Source organism: Botryllus schlosseri, chromosome 5 (genome assembly GCF_051294905.1).
Source record: "Botryllus schlosseri isolate E-star chromosome 5, Bs_hap1, whole genome shotgun sequence".
Classification (NCBI taxonomy): Eukaryota; Metazoa; Chordata; class Ascidiacea; order Stolidobranchia; family Styelidae; genus Botryllus; species Botryllus schlosseri.
Window position 1 is genome coordinate 13,521,103 of NC_137240.1, and position 18,596 is coordinate 13,539,698.

The 18,596-nt window shown below is 41.4% G+C and overlaps 1 protein-coding gene across 2 annotated transcripts; it reads right to left on the minus strand.

The window, feature by feature from the left end:
* Positions 1-1,903: 1,903 nt before the first annotated feature.
* LOC145439100 (single-stranded DNA-binding protein 3-like) lies at positions 1,904-17,852 on the minus strand. Of its 2 annotated transcripts, XM_080316580.1 has the most exons (15): positions 16,646-17,848; positions 15,543-15,615; positions 15,199-15,260; positions 12,915-12,999; positions 12,772-12,855; positions 11,583-11,636; positions 10,275-10,322; positions 10,171-10,213; positions 9,528-9,625; positions 9,381-9,460; positions 9,280-9,316; positions 8,931-8,985; positions 7,361-7,428; positions 7,039-7,167; positions 1,904-3,656 (listed from the first exon to the last, which is right to left on the minus strand). In XM_080316580.1, the coding sequence occupies exons 1-15, from the start codon at positions 16,699-16,701 to the stop codon at positions 3,468-3,470; spliced, it is 1,161 nt and encodes a 386-aa protein (XP_080172706.1). In that variant the 5' UTR covers positions 16,702-17,848; the 3' UTR covers positions 1,904-3,467. The 2 variants fall into 2 exon arrangements, with proteins under 2 accessions (XP_080172706.1, XP_080172707.1); XM_080316581.1 differs by lacking the exon at positions 11,583-11,636 and having other exon boundaries at positions 16,646-17,852.
* Between the last annotated feature and the right edge of the window lie 744 nt (positions 17,853-18,596).

Below are 18,596 nucleotides of genomic sequence, written 5' to 3' on the forward strand. Positions count from 1 at the left end.
AATATTATTGACCTACTGAATCATGAAAAAAATCCGTGCTTGGCGTAATTAGGGCATGAAACGTTACCAATTAATGTAGGCTATACAAGAAATTTCGTTCAGAAGTAATGTTAAAAACGAGTATCCGGATGGGGTCTGGTTGATAAAGTTTGGTTTATAACTCTATTGGGGCCCAAAAATACGTTTTTTTGGGGGGGGGGGACTGACGAAGTGCTGTTTCGGCCATCCCAAATACATTTTATTGTATTGATAGAAAAACGCAGATAGGGGTTTAAAGAGACTTCAAGTGTATCATGTTTAACATTGTTTCAAAATATGACGGCAACTAAATATTTTTGGTATATAGTAAAAAGCCGATAATGCAAGTCTTCTCGCCCCGACGAACTTGCGCGTAAGCTCTACTCCCGCATGCTGCGCGTGCGCACACACGTATACAACATACAGTCACTAAAATTTGACGTAGTGGGGAATTTCGGCAGACTGGGGTCATGGGCCACATTATCATGTAAGACGAGAAACCGTCCGCGGGCCGGACAAAATCCAGTCACAGGTCGGATCCGGCCCGCGGGCCGTATGTTGCCACTCCCTGTTTAGGCAGTGCAGTTCGCCAGCTATTAACAACAACTACCCAGCGCACCGAGCCTGGGCTACTGCCAAAGCTATGAAGCTGGAGTTTGTATTCGGCAAACTTTCTTGACTACGAAATATGTTTCATCTTCAACATTCGTATTCTCAGAATGGTTGTGAAACACATGTTTCGTCACAATTTATACAGACTTTGTCAATTTCTCGCGCCCCCCTGACAGACCACCGCGCCCCCTGGTTGAGAACCACTGTGTAAAATGAACGTACCGCTTCGAATATCAGTTGCCTTGATCAGGACAACCGACGGATAACAAATCATGAAAACAGTCGTCTATTGTGATGGATATGTCTGATGAGTTCGTAATCAAGGCATGCATTCGCGAATTGAGACATGTTTTTTCGTGATAGTGAGCAGCGTTTAGGTACGTTTCACCGCTGTAACACCAATTGACTGTAGGCTCGAGTCCACCCATTATATATGATTCGTTATCGTCAGTACTCAAACCAAGCTTGATTGATCGGATTACCCCAGGCAACCGAGCGTAATGGCGATACGTCCGTCTTCTTGATCAGTAGGCCTAGGTCGTGGATTCAATCTGCGACCGGGTCAGACCAAAAACTTGAAAACTGGTGTCTACGGCTATCTCGCTATAGGCGCTTTGCATCCATGGATATCAAGGTGAAGAGAAATGGCGGTAAAGACTGCATACTAGATGACCTTTCTTAAATTTCGTATCGCATCTCGATGGTGCAGGGGAAAATAAATCTCTCGCAGTCACCCAATCACTAGGGACCCTCGGATACCCTGTTGCCTCACTTGCAGCTGGCTGGACTGTGAGAGTGTACGCGAGACATGCAGTGCATATGCATTATGCAATCTGATGTCCAGCTTCAGTCGGGTCAGACTTGAGACTTGGTCGTGAAACTGGTATATCCGCGACCAGGCGATCGGCACTCCGGGATAGCATACATAGGAAAATGGTGGTGAAGACTCGAGAACCTAACCAACGACTTCGCATATCCACCTCGAAGAGGCAGACGAAAATTAAATCGATTCCATCCCTCGTAACGACGCGTGCGGACTGCTGAACTTTTTTACTCGACACTAACGTATCAGAATGCATTTTCGGACAGCCCTATTCGTACGACACTAAACAGGAACGAATAAGTGAACTATTACCGGCGTAATCGGTCTCCAAGCTTGAAGGCCCCACTAGTTTCAAGACCCAGTTGCGTGCCGACCATTTGCGCGATGACGTAGACACCCGGAAACTTACAGCCTTACATAACCTACCACACGAAAAAAAAACACCAACGGTAAACAGTTCAGAAACATATCTTTCGAGCCGATACCAATCTAAAATAAGGAATGAATCAGCAAGGGCATAAAAGCCCATCTACATCGACCGTGGACATCGTATAAGAGTTCACAAATCCATACTCGGCAAGCAGATAACAAACACAACCTTAAAATAAATACGAATCGTCACACTGGCAGGCACATTACTAAAAAGATTCTGTATCGTAGTAGCACCACGTAATAATAGCAACGGGTCGCTCACGACCCAGGACCATGTACACGATCATCACAGTCAACATGACTCCGGACAAAAGACGAGCCCCCAAGATGTCATCGCGAACCATAAAATTTCATTGATAGTTCGATCGACTGTCGTCGTAAAAACAGTGAAAAAGCGACTTCCCACCGCGCAGCCGTCCTCAGCCTCTTTGAAGAAACGATTTGTACACAAAAAAGCAGATGAGGTTGAAAAAGCATATAAATATGAAAAATATTTGATAACTATCGTTGCACGTATGTAAAATCGGTTTCGCGCACTGCCTAAAAACGGTAGGTACGTCACGCCGAAAGAACAGGTCCGTGGGCATACGAGCGCGCGACATAATAGCATGCGACACTTCAGCATGCGGGCCAAGGACAAGGTTCGGATATGGCAGGAGTTCCTAAACTTCTTGAACTGCACAACCATGGTCTCAATGTGGATCAACAAATTAAGGACAGTCAAAAATCAGGAGTAGCCTGATGATCTTGGGAAGCAGATGACGACTAAAATTGGTTATCATTATCACTTTCATCCTAACCACGGCCTCATTACTGTCTGGTTAAGTTGATGCCCCATAAGCAACCTGATGACTAAAGCAATATAGAACAGTGGTTCTCAAACTGGGGGGCGTGGAAGTATCTGAAGGGAGGCGCGAATCAGCAATCACCTGGAAAAAATTTCAACCTCTAATTTACAGTTATTGCTGTGTGAATACTCCGAATTTTGATTTTTGAGAACGCACTCATCAACAGTGATAACCTCCCATGCCATCAAACTATCCGTTGGGATTGTTAGCATTCTCGTCGCATTTTGCGATACGACGATAAGGGGTGTGTGAATTTTTTTACTATCATAAAGGAGGGCGTGTCCAAAAAAGTGTGAGAACCACTGATATAGAAGGTCCTCACTTTTGCCCGGCTCTTGCCATGGCCCGATTACCAGTGTGCGCAAGTTTTATTGTGTACTTTAAACATAGGGGTCTCGTGGAGCCCTTAAAACTACTCCGGGGAGCTTCAATGGGTTCACGGATCCCCATTTTAGGAACTCCTGGGTTCGGGATAGGGTTTTTGCAAGGTGCAATTTTGAGATTATGGTCGGTTTTGGGTTTGTAAAGACAGATGCTCGAGCATCGCATGCAAAAGTGTCGGATGCTCAAGTGTCATGTTTTATGGCGTCGCACGCACGGACGACGGGCAACGGACAGAACGGACACTAGCAATCGTCTCATGAAGTAGGGGGCTCTCGGTGGTACGCGGCGGCACCTCGGACATCAAAGGCGCCGGCGTTAGGTACATCTGGTACGGCGACTCGGCCGGCAGTTCAAAATCCAGGGTGCATCGATGGGTTGGGGTTCACGTTGTCGGGAAACGGCATGCTGAACGAATCGCCCTCGCCAGATTCCTGGGGCGTCCGCGGATTCGTGGCCGGCCCGCCGGAATGCACGGGCATGGGCGTCCCGCCTGGGTTTGTCATATTAGTGTTCATCGGCGTCAGGCTGCCAGGCGAGCTCTGTTGACGTAACACAAAGGCGTCTAATTATGAGCCTCTCGGCAGAGGTGTGCTTGAGTAGTCAGCGTTGGTGCTCGAGTACAGGTAGAAGTAACGCAGAAAATTTGTGCTCTACCACGTAAAAGTAGCAATTTCCAAGACAAAACTACCCTACTTCAAGTGAAACTAGAAAACAAAGTCTGAAAGTCCTCGAGTAAGTAATTTCGAATAAGCATAGTAGCTAAGCATTGGTTTCTACTATCGAGATTGCAAGATGATTCTTAGCGACTAATGCAAAACAGCTAACAACACTGAGATAAGTGGGCTATTTCATGTGGCTCCTCAAAATAATTTTGATGCGATGAACACTTTTCGCAAAATCACTTTTAAAATCAAGAGTGTTGGCCTAAAAACTATTGGCACGCCCCCTGCTACTATTTTGCGCGATGTACGGGGACAATCACGAAAATACACTTAACTACCGCGATACAGGGGCTGTTTCGCAGGGCTCTTCCGACGACATTGCACTCGTAAAAGCGATGCAATCTCAACAGAAAACTACTTTCTACTTATCACAAAATCAAAATTGCAAAAAGAAACCACTTTTGCCTAAAAGACTGTCAAGTACACACATACAGAAGTTTATTTCCAAAATAAGGGAAATAATTCAGTGAAATGGTGGCCAGCAATACCACCATTAGGCCATAAAATGAGCACATCACCTTATTTACACGTTAATACATAGGCCTAGATGAAATAATATGTATACGATATATTTGAATGTCATATGCACATTACATACATATATCCCACATACGTGTAGAAGTGGAAACAAGCATGGAATACTTGGGGTGAATATCAAAAGTCACGCTCAGCTGCTGTTGGGCACATGGCGCGTTATTATAGACTTGCCGGGGACCAAAAGTGTGTTTTTATAAAATCTGAGAGCGATAAAATTTTTCAATATTTTGCCTCATGCAGACTTGGACAACTAGAAAATTTTCGGCTTTTCTGAATTAGATTAGAATTAGAATTAGAGCTTCATAGTTTCTTTTTTAAATTAGATTAGAATTAGAGCTGCACAGTTTTTCCAAATTAGATTAGAATTAGAATTAGAGCTACACAGCTTTTTCCAAATTAGATTAGAATTAGAATTAGAGCTACTAAGCTTTTTCCAGATTAGATTAGAATTAGAATTAGAGCTATACTTAGTTCGCAAAAAGTTGGAAATTGAATGAAATTGTATATGGGAAATGAATACAGCAAAATGCAGTTCACATCAAATCACAGTGCGTGGTGCAAAAGGCCGTGAGGCGATAAGCGCTACACACTTTTGTCTAATAAACAACAACAACAACAACAGTGCATTCCCATAACATGAGAATGGTTAACTTCTGTACACCAAGCTTGGCTCGATTTTTACTATACTTTAATAAAATATTACTTCTTTTATGGTAACCGTGGGCATCGCCCATGTTAGTCAGAATGGCGATGTACTAACGTAAAGTTTTAGAAACTAGAATGTTGTTCGCAGACCATAAGCTACTCTAGCATCCTATATTCGCCATAATATCTACTATGACTGCACGGTGTAAGTAAGGCGATGTCGGCTTGGCACTGGATTTCCCTGCGCAAGCGGGATATTCTTTTCAACTCACTGCAATAGTGCAATAAACCTCGGACAAAGAGGTATTTTCAGGAAAACAATAGTTAGATTAGAACTAGAATTAGAGAATACGGACATTTCATAAATTAGATTAGAATTAGAGCATAAGAACATTTCACAAATTAGATTAGAATTAGAATTAGAGCATGGAAGCATTTCACAAATTTGATTAGAATTAGATTACTGGCATTTCGCTCTAATTTAGTGGAATTAGACAACTACAATTATCTAGTTGTCCAAGTCTGGCCTCATGGCCTTATCTTACCAAAAACATAACTTCATAATTTCGATTTTCATCAGCACCGGTTTAGTATCTTTTATTACTGGTAAAATGTTTATTAACGTTTTTCTCCATTGTAAAATTTTGTTGAACAGCTTCATGGTGAATCAAAAATTTGCATGACATGTCGCATAGTGTTCACTCAGGATTTTTGAAAAGCATCGAGACTTATGTTATGCTAAGAGTCGTTTGGCTTAGGTCTACATTGCTCTGAATTACAGAGCTTCACAGCAAAATTTTTGAAAAAATGACCAAAATTTGAAATTTCAAAATGAAATATCTCCAAGAGGGGTTGCACATATTCCTTCAAATTTTAGCATAACACAGCACTGTCCTAGTACTTCCTAAAGGAGGCGTTAGATTGAAAAAAGGGCTTCACAATTTTGAGATTTTGCATTCCCCGTGTCGGTGCATTTTTCCTTCTTAAAATCCACAATCTGCAGGGTAGAGCAAATTTTTTTTAGGTTTTTTGTGTGTAGCATAGCGACATCTAGTGACTGTGAAAATTTCATGGTGATGGGGGGTAGCCATCTGAAAGTTAGGTTTTTGACTTGCTAGTCCCCTCAAACCACCTTACCCTTGCTGGTGTAGCTGTTAAGTCGCTCATACACCACTGAATGAGGCACTAGGAAGAAGAAAGTTTGCGAAAAACCAAACTGCATCAAATTCAGAGGCAGTATCTTAAGATCAAAATAGAAAGAAGCAGTTAGATTTGGGACGAAAATTCTCATTAGTTTCTTACTTTTATGACTGTTGATTGAGTTGTTCGTGAATTTGATTGAGTTGAATCTATTAGTCAAAGCATTGCAATCTGAGATGTCAAGCCCATTGTAAGTTAGCTTATATCCTTGAAAATGTTAAGACGGAGGTGGACCTATGACAGCGTAATGCTTTCTTATTTGTGGTGGTCCACATTGCTATCACACGAGAGAGAAATATCTCGCCGAATCAACTAGTCGGAAACATACATGCATATAATAATACATACGGTCCTGCTAGTTGTATTCTATACTCCTCCTATTCTGACAAAGTGTTGTTGAGACTAGGCTACATTTGTTCATGCAATATTGGTTCAAAACAATGCACAGTACGACATGATGTAAAGGTAGACGGAGTCACAACGACCTGGCCGTCAAACAGCAATGATGACGTACTCCAAGTGGTGTGCAGGCCCGTGGATTCAAGAGTCGGCACTTTTTTCTCATTTTCAGGCTCCGCTTAACCAGTTACAGTCATCAACATTGGACACCGCTTAGCCAAGTGTTTCAGATTGATTTACGGGAGCGCGTTTTTGGCGTTCAGCGCCCGATCTAACGTAAAACTTTTGGTCTACGCCGTTCGTTTTTTTACTCACTCAGAAACTGCTACTGCCGCCTGACATCGAGCACAAACTTACAATGCTACTTGTACTCGAGCACCAACGATGACTACTTTGACCGCGTGTGTGCGAAACCTACCTTGGGCATTCCTTCCATCCCTTGTTCAGACGCCGAACCGTTCATTCCATTCAACATTGACATGCCAGAAGCGGGATTCGTCGGGCCAGACATCGGCATACTCGTCGGTGGGCCTGCTTCAGATTGAAACTGCAACGACGACGTGATATGTAAGCGAGTTATATTATAGATAACTAACTCGTGACTGCGCGGCACTGCAGGCACCCATAGAGGGCTAGAAAAATCTGTTTGCGAAGCTACGAGAAATTGCTAGCACTCTGATTGCCCAGCCGTGCCCATCCGTAGGTTAGTTATCCGTAGGATCTCAAGAGCGCAGTCTTACCTGGCCGGGCATTCCACCGTGGCCCATCGGTTTACCCGGAATCGGTCCGTAATCCGGATTCATTGAATCTGAAACGCAACAAGTAGTCCGGTAATTCAGAGGAGGCTAAAATCTGAGAGATGCTAGGGACGCCGTCAAGATAAGGTTACGTTAACTTGGACAATCGCATTACCCACGCATTACTGGTGATGATTTAGACCAGTGGTTCCCAACCTTTTTCGACTCATCGCCCCCTTTTCAAACTCCACACCGATCATCGCCCCCCAAATATTGGAAACACAAAAATGGGCAAACACACTAAAATCACCGTTGAGGTGACTAAAAAAAAGGTCAGCTTTTCGGCTCGACCTCGAAATTACACCTTTCCAGCTAAATTTTGGTGAGTTGACTAACAAGAAAGGTGATTTCTCCGACTTGATTCGAAAAGGACCGTAACAGCACTTCTTCAGCCCCCCCCCCCCAATACGTTGGTCTTGACCCCCTCTATAGAGCGATAAACCAAACTTCTGAACCCCTCAGACCCAACTCCCCCGATACTTCTTTACCGCTACTTCTCAGCACAAATTGTTGGACTCTTTAGTTAGTCGGCTAAATTCGCGCGAGGCGCGAAAAATTTCCATCATTCATGAGTGAATCGGTCAATATGATCGGGAATTGCATGTATATTGCTGTTAATTTTTTATCCTCTCTCTGCTCATGTATTCAGATTTACCGGTAAAGCTGAGTGAGGTGTCTTGGAAAATGTAGGGCCCGTAAATAATAATTGAACATATTCAGGCGGACCCGTTGGTATAATGACTTCGTTACGTAATAACATTTCGTGGCCTGTCTGCTATGTCAAAAGATATTCAAATCGCCCATACGTAGTAAACTAAATGATGCATACGATTTCAAATTGGTGTTTTTGCACTGGCAATTAATTTTTCTCTGCGACATGGCATTTTTCATGGGGTTCTGATTGGACAGGACGGGAACATTTGGCGCCAGCCATTTAGGCGCCTGTGGACAATTAGATATATATGTATATCATATATATATCGAAGTCGGTAAGCATAAAGGCAGTCCTTTTCCGCAAAGGTTTTCTCGTTCTGGCACACTTCTCGGAGTCGCATGTTACATGGCCTGAAACTTCATATGTCTTGGTGCGTCATGGTGTGATAATGGCTGACGCCGAGATGCCCATTTCTATACCTCATGCGTATTATTTTTTGGAGGAAGGGTATCCAATAAGTAAGAAATATGTGACTACGAAATGGCGCGCAGCGCGAAATTTTTTTGAAAAAGTTGCCTAGATTTCCAAAATAATACTCTATATTTATTGTTAATTCAGGAAAAAATGTGGGCCCCCTTCGAGCTCGAGCCCCCCATCTCAATTGGGGGCTTGGGTGTGGCAGTTACGGTCATGGACGCCAATATAGCCATTTCAACGCGCCATCGCCCCCCTATCGCCCCCTTCGTCCGTTTTCGCCCCCTTGGACCAACAAATCGCCCCCTGGGGGGCGATATCGCCCACGTTGGGAACCACTGATTTAGACAGAACCGAGAGACCAGAACACAAATACCTACTCACCTGGCGGACTGTTGTGCATGCCGGGTCCTCCCGGCTGTCCCATTGACGCAGGTCCCTGAAGCACACAGTTGAACGTTTTACGTGTAGAACACACGGCAACGACCACAAAGCGATAGAAAACTAGCAATACGAAAATCATGGAGAGATCGTTTCACTTTAGGACTTCAAAGATTCAATTCTCGATCTGGCAGTTTTCGCATCAAGTTAATATGTATTCAACAAGAATCGCCTCATTGGCTGGACTTCCAAAGCATCAAACACCAAGCTCAGAGCTGCATTTGTAACACCTTAAAGTTCCCTTACGACTCGAATTCAGCAATAATACTGCAATAAAACTTGAGCTACTTACTGACGATGCTACCGGGTTAGGCCATTGTCTGCCAGGCCTGAAAAAACAGAGACACATGTAAAAAATCTCATATTTAACAAAGCAAAGCCAATTACACTTACATTGATAAAGGAATACCGCCTGGACCCGGACCAGGCATTGGATTGTTCCCCAATCTCATTTGACTGTAAGGTCCCATGGACTGTAAGACAAGCGAACGGCATGGTTAAAACACAGTACAGTTATATCCCGGCACTTGCGTTACTCACCGCGGGATATTGCTCCCCCGAGGGACTCCAGCCAGCTGGATTCATCGGTGTGGACATGGGTCGGGGATGGGGCATTCTGTGCATGTTCATGATTTGATCTGAAAGGAATACGGCTAAATATGTCACCGCGGCGGATTGGGACAAGCAACATCACATCGCGCTGCCTGAAACAAACTCGGAATTTTTTCGATTCAAATTCATTCGATCACAAAAAATCACACAAGCGTGGAAGTTCCAATATCAGCGTCTAATGCGATTTTGATTGCAAAACACCGACAAGTCAAAAAAGATGGGAAAATCCATTCAATTTAGTCTCCAGCTCAAGTTTTCAAGATTTTCCCCTAAATTTAATCCAGGCGCCCTCCTGATGCAGTTATCAGAAACCATTCGACTCTTTTGAGTTTGCAATCCGGATTGCTTGACCGGGCCTCTGCTACCAACCACATCACTTGCAGGGATCAGTAATTAACCAATCATTATCTCCATCTGATTAGCTCTTCTATTCTGTTCGACTGTAGGGTGATCTATGTAGCTTGAAGCTACATTGGTTACCTTAACTTTAATAAGTGATAGTCAGTTCACGACACTACTATGCTCAGACTATTATTAACGAGACTAATGAAAGATGAAGTGAGAATCTTACTTTGTCGGTCCATTCCCGGTAACATTTGCTGCGGCCCCGGTCCCTGAAAGTAACTCTCACGAGTGAGAAACAGCCTTGCGGCTTCAAAACAAATATACACTCACGTGCATGTTTCTTGGTCCGGGTGTGGGGTATCGTGACTGCATGAAAGACTGAAAAATGTGTTACTGTTAATACAGGAAGCGTTTTCTTTAAGTTCAGTATTTCAAAAGATAACGTCCTGAGGATTTAGAGAACCCCATGTCCTAGATATACGGGCTAACCATTAGCTGTACCTTTACGAGAAAAGTCTTAAAAAGTCTAATTGCAGTGTTCAGGCCTCTTCTCAGCTTACCAGTCTCATTTGTAATCGCACATCTAATTTTGCAAGACTTTAGAGATTGCCGTTTTCAAGTCCAACACACCACCTGATCACCTATGTAACTTGCTTCGCAAAACTAATAGAGTCACTGCTACGCATTAGCTTTACCCAAATACCATCCTACCATTAGCGGTAATGCAGTACAAAAATTAAGAACAAAAATCAAGACCCCTCCCGAACCCTTCTTAGCATCGATAATACAAATGCATCGCAACACGCAGTGCCACACATATTGCCAGTGCATTCCAAGAAACCAGGAAATATCAAACTGTCATCCGGTTGCTATCCATGAAGAATAGGAACAGGCGTACTGCAATACTTTTTAGGAAACTATTCGCTTTGGAATACACAGGAATTTGTTCGGCTGTTAATTATTTACCTCTTAATTACTTCAATGAGTTGGCGGGGGCCCCTGACGTGGCTTACATCTAGATGATGGCACATTGCATTTATATTTTAAACTTTTCGTAATGCGACTACAAATTCTATTTGTAGAAGGAATTTTAGCTGTCTTGAAAATCTTTAACGAAAAAGCTGTCGCGTTCCTCCGACTACTTCCAAAGTTTGTGAATTGTATACTAAATATGCAGTTAGAAACAATAATGTATAATGTATAACAAACAAATGACTTCAAAATCAATACTAGAAAATCGCAATTGCACACATCTCTGGAGCTGGTGAGGCACTTCCAAGTAGTGTAGCTGGCGCCATGGTCTCGAACTCGTACAGAAAATGGGTAAGATTGACTCTATTTCCTAAAATAACACGGTTCCAATCTCCAGCACAATGCAGCGAGCCTTTACGCACTTGTCACAACCACGATTTTGAAATTTCAGACACAATCCGTGCATATCTGTGTCAGTTGTCTACCGAACCCTATTACCGCCCTTGCCCGAAGAACAAGTGAAACTTGAGATCGCAATAGAAACTCGACTTATTCGCGACAGTCATATGTGTTGCTTCAAAAACGAAAGTGAAATATGACTGACTCAAGTCAGAAATGCAGTCATGAGAATTCCCACCGGTGAAAACTGTAGTAAGGTATAATTACCGGTCTCATAATGCTGGGATTGTGGTGAGGAGATGGCGATGATGCAGAGCCAGGCTGAAAAATGAGAAACGCAGTGCAAATTCGTGCAAACAGTCAGAGCACTCCAATCGTGAAAACACTCCATGATGAAAATGAATTATTATTTTAATTTTTTTCAACAGTCTCTCGTACAGTAACTATTTAGCAGTAGGCCACCGTAACACACAAGTATTACCAACCATCAATGTGGGCACGAGATCAGGTCACAGGTCAATTTTAAGACATCAATCAAGCTGGACAATATTAGATGAGCTTTAACATAAATTGCAGGCATATATTTCATCAAAGGCGAAAGTCATAATGGAATAACACACGACAAAAGCTACTTCTCCGACGGTCACATCGATGCTATAAATACGAGGAAGTGAATATTCTGTCTTAACATTCCCGCTAAATGAAAGACCTGAATACAAAGCATTTCCAGAATAGATATGACATGCCACAATGCTATTATTGAGATTCAAGGAAACACTTTGTCAGCCCACGCATTAGTCAAGACCTTCATACGCAGCATATAAAAGCTATAGAAACGTGTCCAGTCTTAGTATACCAGACTCGAAGATTCGAGGTCTGTCCTGCTACAAATACCAATAGAGACTAAAATATTTGTGCCTATAACATTACACATGTGTTGTAGTTCATGAAAACAATGAGCTCATGCAAAAATCGGCAATTTATGACCAAACTACTTTTACTTGACAGATTGTCGAAATACCTTGAAGTTGCCCAGTCAAAACACGTCACGTACAAGTTAATATAAATCACTCGCACAGGCTGACAAAGTAAAAGCACTTTATCATCAACTATCTGTGGTTAGCCGGTTACCGATTAGTGTAAACGGTGCGGTACGATATTAAACAACTACTCCATGTATTATTTGCATTATCGTAAATAAATACGCGATGAGCTGCGATCAGAAAAAGCGCGAGAACCAACAAAGTTTCCAACGGAAAAATCCGGAAAGATCAGTTGCACAATAGCGGAGTTGAACAATGCAATTGTGTGCTAAACCAGTGCCAAGTATCAAATCAACGGCTGTATCGGGCAAAGGTGAATCACAAAATTCGGCACTCGAAAGATTTGCGCATACCGTGCAAACACATGCACGACGCCTCGTCAAGATTTAGTAGATATTCACAGCGGTACCCACCGGAAAAAAATTCGGACCCATCGGGCCGTTCATGCCGTCTGGCGGTCCAACTGAATTCAGCGGAGAAGGTGCGATTGTGGAGCTCTAAAAATGAGACATCAAATGTTAGCGACAAAGCGAAGCGGAAAAACGTTATCTCGTACGTAGTCGTGAAATGCTTTAGCTTCATGGCTGTGGTCGCATGTATCTCTCCTTTCCGGTGCGGCACAGTACAAGTCCCAGAAAACACTGAAAAATAGCAACATTTACAGTTTTACAGATCTGGCAGATTAAGCATATTTATATACATGGATAAGATACAACAATTCAAGCAACAGTTGCCTGACATTTGAGACTGCAACACAATGAAAAGCGACAGTAAAGCCTACAACACTTTATAACGCCAAAACTAACCCTAACCCCAACTCAACTGCAAAATTTAACCTTATCCTAACCCTAACATTAACCCACATGCATAATGTTGTAAGCCCGAGTGTGGACATTGTCCACGAACCCAACTTTTCAAGTTAAACCTTTAGATGTGAAAAAGATTCACCCATAAGCCGAACCAGGAACGTCGATATGGAGTCTTAATTGAATCATAAAGGTATGTAGGTAGAATTTCTACAACACTGTGGTTTTAATCTGTCTTTCGTGTCGATCTTCCACGTCAAGCTACCATCTGATATGACTTGGGAAGACATTGTTATTGATCAGGTCATTGTTGCAAAAAAGAAGTTATAGGCCTTTGCTTCAGTGCGTCAGTTGAACGAAAACAAAGACATCAGTCACAAATGACTATATTGGTATAAACGAAATGATGGGGTCAACGAGAGAAAATGGAAAAATTTCAGTATCAATTCTACGAACAAACAATAGATAAGCCTCCCACTTCCAGAAAAATAACATTGACCACGATAGATCAACGATTGTTGGTTAACAAATGCACGACAAAGGACGCCAGTGAGACTAAAAAATTGGTGACTTTCATTCAAACTGCGGTACGTGGCTGGGGAACTCCTACCAAGCCTGCTTATTCTCAGATTAAATCCTGTGAGAAATCGGGAGTGAAAAATGAGCGAATTTCATGGGAATTTCCTCCTCAATTTTGTAGGTTCATACACTCAAAACATCAAGAAGAGGAGGTGATGGAAATGGCATTTCATTTCTTGGGAATATAATCCAATACATACCATGTCACCTGACTAATACCTCATATTCCATGTAATTGTAACATTACCACCAATGGATATTAATTGAACAATGAACATGGATGTAACGTGAAGCTCTGCAGGACCCTATAACTGCACATAAGGGCTGTTAAACTATTTTTTCCAAATCACACTTGCATGGAGATTAAATAGCTAGGTTACCTGAAAAATGCTGAGGACTAAATGCATACACAATAAATATATACAATACATAGTGAATTACTGAAGAGTTTACCATGACAATTTGCTGGAAATCAGACAGCTTCATTGAAATTAGCGGACAGTGAGATGAAATACACTGACAAGTCAGAAAAAAGCCAGTACTATGGTACTTATTAAATCTTGCGTTCGACTTACAGAAGTGCCACATCATCCTCCATCCATTTAAATGAGGAAACTCAAGTCATCCCACAATATTATATTCAAGGAACCAAATGTCATCATTTGCTTGATAATCATCACCTTCCCCTATTGAATGATATTGTTATTTTCATTAAAACCATTTCATATCATTCTCGAGGTTTAAAGACGACTATGAAATTGTCTACCACATTGAGCCTAGTGGAACACCAATGCCGTTTAATACACTTTGACAAGAAGAGATTTTAGGCGACACTAAAAGACCCAATGATGATCAATGTGCTTTATAAGCATGGTAAGTTACCATTTGGTTTCCCTGAGGCTCGAAAAGTTTTCAAACATATAAAGAAGTAAAGTATTAAAGCGTAGGCTATGTGAAGTACCAGAAATGCAGTATACTGGCCTGTTGAGGGTTACATCTGATCTTTCTGTGCAAAAGAGCCCTACAGCACTAGTGTGCAGGAGTTCTAACGTTTAGCCATTAAGAATTAGTCTCAAAGCTTAGCCAACTCTTCGAAATATTAGTGCTTTGGCAACTTAACAATAATCCGTTTGATTTACTGCGTAACCAAACAGACGTGGTAGAAAACTGCATGATGAAATAACTTGCACGAAGGGCCCTCCCGGCAAGACAATTCTGCGCAAACCCCAAATTTCAGTTGTCTCAGTAATCTCATGGTCTGACAACTAATAGACTGAGTACAACGACACAAAAGGTACCGTATAATACAATATATATTGAGTCCGGTAATCGCTGATGCCCCCACAAAATATATAAGTTTGTACTCAATATAAAATAAATTTACTTCTACCCTGGAGAAGTCCGAGAGGCTACCATAAAAGCAAGCAAACAGCAGCAGCACAACAATAAACTTACCACCACCATGAATGCAGGAAGCCAGGTGGATCTCCTACAGCAATGTTCTTATCCCACCGAATCTGCGTAAGCACAAGAAAACGACTTGAAAATCATTGCCAGCGTAACCGAGAATACAACTAGCCTCCCCAAAATGTGACAGAAAGGTGTGCATTGAGTACTAGAAAGAGCGAATTCCAGCTCCCACTGGGATTTCGATTGCCGATCACACATTTAAAGGGTAGGATACCGTATGGTAACAAACCGTTTCCAGCAAATAGTTTATTGAAAATCAATAGTCAACGGTATTCCTGCGCAGTCAGGTGAGCACAGTAGACAGGGAAAAGCGACATTTACTAACTCACCTCTGATAAAAACATCTGAGCGGCTTTGGAGGCTCCAACATGAAGCAGATACTCGTACACATAAACAGCAAGCCTGAAATAATTAATAATTCAATGTCAGCTACGCATATCATCAACACAAAAGTCATGTTACTCTGCTACAAATATAACACTATTGGAACCGAAAACTGGGAATAACAACAAGCCATCCACGTGAGAACTTCTCATCGTAGTTTATAGTCCTGTTTTCGAAAAAACTTGTGGAGGTTTGTCAAGTGACTTGATAGCAAACGATAGTCGAGATTCGCAAGAAACGCGCAACAGATTAGAAAAGTTTTGCATATTTTGAATGGAAAATGGATCGTGAACCAGGATGGGGTAATAATAAATCTGCTTATCTGATCTCCAGGTTAGGGTTCGTTGTATCCTACCATAAACACAGATATTAAGGAGTTATATACATAATGACTCAATTAGACTTTCTTAATTTTCAAATTTGCAACCAATTTGGTTGAAACAAATGTCACAACCGAATAGTGGATGCATAAAACAATACCACAACCGTTTAGTATTACGGATGAAAAAAATGCCTAAAGGTGCACAATACCCAATTGCACATGTGTACAAGATTGGAAAGAAGTGCGAGCAGAGCAACTTCATGTCTTTATCACTGAAAGTTATCATCTGGCGATGTTATATTCGCGATAGTATTATTCAGAAATTGTAGAACATTTCTATTTTCTGGCTGACGATAACAAATTTCAACATTGCTTCCCATCTCTGATCATATCTATTTAATTAACTACCGTCAGTACTGTGACGTGGTTCAATTGATATTGTGGTTGCACAAGCTCTAGTGATGATACTAGTTTTTCTTGGACAAACATGTTTGGCGGAGTGTTGCCACATTGTAATGCTTCTGAACCGCAGTGATACAATGTGGACATAACATCATGTTCACGCTAGAATCCACTTCTTCATAAAATGATATGACCATTATTGTGTTTTAGAGTTTCATGAAGCTCTAACATTGCGCTATACATATTTTAAAATATTGAATTGCATCCATGATCCATCCAGCTAATGAACACTTTGGGCTACGATAAAATCAGGAAAATTCTTACCTTTCTCGGGCTTGTGCGTCCGAAGGGACGCTATTTCCTTTCGCCTTGCCATACATAATGGCAAATTAGTGGTGTAGAGAGTATAGATAAGAAATTCCCAAAAAAATCGGTGAGACGATGCTGTGCCGTGGCAAGGTTCTTCAAAATATTTTACGAAAGAATGTATAGAGTTGAAAATGCAGTTTGAGTGTGTAATTTCATTAGACTGTATGCTAAAACCTGTGGTCAACAAAAGGTTCAAACATTATTTTTCAAAGAAATACAGGTTTTTACAGTACTGGTGCGAAAACGCGAACAAAGTACGCTACCATACGCTAGTAGCCCAGTGAAGGGATCCATAATTTTGCTAAACGAACAAGAATACGTCAAGGTCAAGGTATAGTACAGCACTGGAATTTTGATATTTAGTTTCATTTTCAAATATAGTATGCTGATGACAAGTGATGAGGATGACCACATATGAACATCCTGAAATGAGTAAAATTATGTTCCTGTATTCAGTGAAATGACAATGCAAAAATTTACTGTCTTAACCTTACCATTGAAGATTGTGTAAAATAACCTATCATTTCTTACTGCTTTTCAGGGATGTCTTCCAACCCCACAATAGACTGGTCTTTGGAACATGACAAACCTATACATACATACCGTCGATACCGACCAGAGTGGAACAGGGGTTGTTTTTGGCAATAAGTTGCATGTGACAGTAGAGTTCATTGCATAGATTATTAAGGAAATAAAGAGAAGTTGCGAGCAGCATTGCCAACAATACCACACTGGCATACCGACTACCACAAGTAACAATTCATCTTTTCATCTACATTACATGATAAGATGCCACATGCGATTGCCCTTCCTCCTCAGGTCAGCTTAGGCAATCTCGCTCGGGTTGAAATGATAACAAAATGATTTTCTAGTATGTCGTACAATATCAGGGATATGGGATGCAGAGCGGATAAAGACATTAAATTTATACAACATGTATGTGTATACAATGTATCTTTTAATCTCAATGGTACAATATAAATATAATATTTATAGACAATATACGAGAGATGAACCCACCCTTCACATCATACATCACAAGAAAATCTGTTATGGAAATTGTGTTCGTTATCCATCACCATACTATGATTCATAGTATAAAACCAAGTGACCGAAACAATCCTTTTCTCATCTAACATTCTCAAATTTCAATATCGCTCGCGCTCACCATCAACATCCATAGTCACTACAGCCAGTAAAGTAAACGTACTACAACACCGGCGCATCATTTCGGTTACCGGACAATACCGGTATCGTCGAGAAGAGCCATTTATTCGTTCTTGCCATATCCATTTTTTGTCGCTGCGAGTTATTAGTAGGGCAAGTTTTAGCAACTTTTGCAACTTTTTTTACAGCTTCCGGCAGCTTCCTAAATACTCGTAAGATATGTAGAATGCTGTTTTAAGCTGTTTGAAGGAATCTTATAGTGCAACTTTTTGCAACTTTTGTCCATTTTTTCCATGCAACTTTTTGCAACTTTCTCGAATTTTCATGAAAGTATTTTCGATTTTGGTGAAATACACGGCCAAATTCGACTGAAACACCGTAAATCAGCACCGAAGTAAGGCTTTTACGGGTATTTCGGGAGCTGAGCCGGAAAATTGACCTTTTTTTTTATAGTAAACCGACCAAAATGTGGTCAAAATGCAACTTCTGCAACTTTTCAACTTTTTTCAAAAATAAATGCAACTTTCCGCGGATTTAACTGCAACAAAAACTTGCCCTAGTTATTAGAAATCACTTCATACGCAGCATCGGCAATAAAATATCGCAATAAGTCAGTATATTTGTATCTGACACACCAAAGTCTAATTTCCTGCCTTATATAGACCATCATCAGCTATCAATATTACTGAACTATTTATTGAATTGAATGTATTTACCCATCGACTCGACCTCGACCCAT

Coding starts and splice junctions, on each gene's coding strand:
- LOC145439100 (XM_080316580.1), bottom strand. CDS start 16,701: ATGTATGGCAAGGCGAAAGGAAATAGCGTCCCTTCGGACGCACAAGCC. Junction 9,317..9,380: donor GGCGGTATTCCTTTATCAAT/GTAAGTGTAATT, acceptor CTGTTTTTTCAG/GCCTGGCAGACAATGGCCTA. Junction 7,168..7,360: donor ACGGTGGAATGCCCGGCCAG/GTAAGACTGCGC, acceptor TCGTCGTTGCAG/TTTCAATCTGAAGCAGGCCC.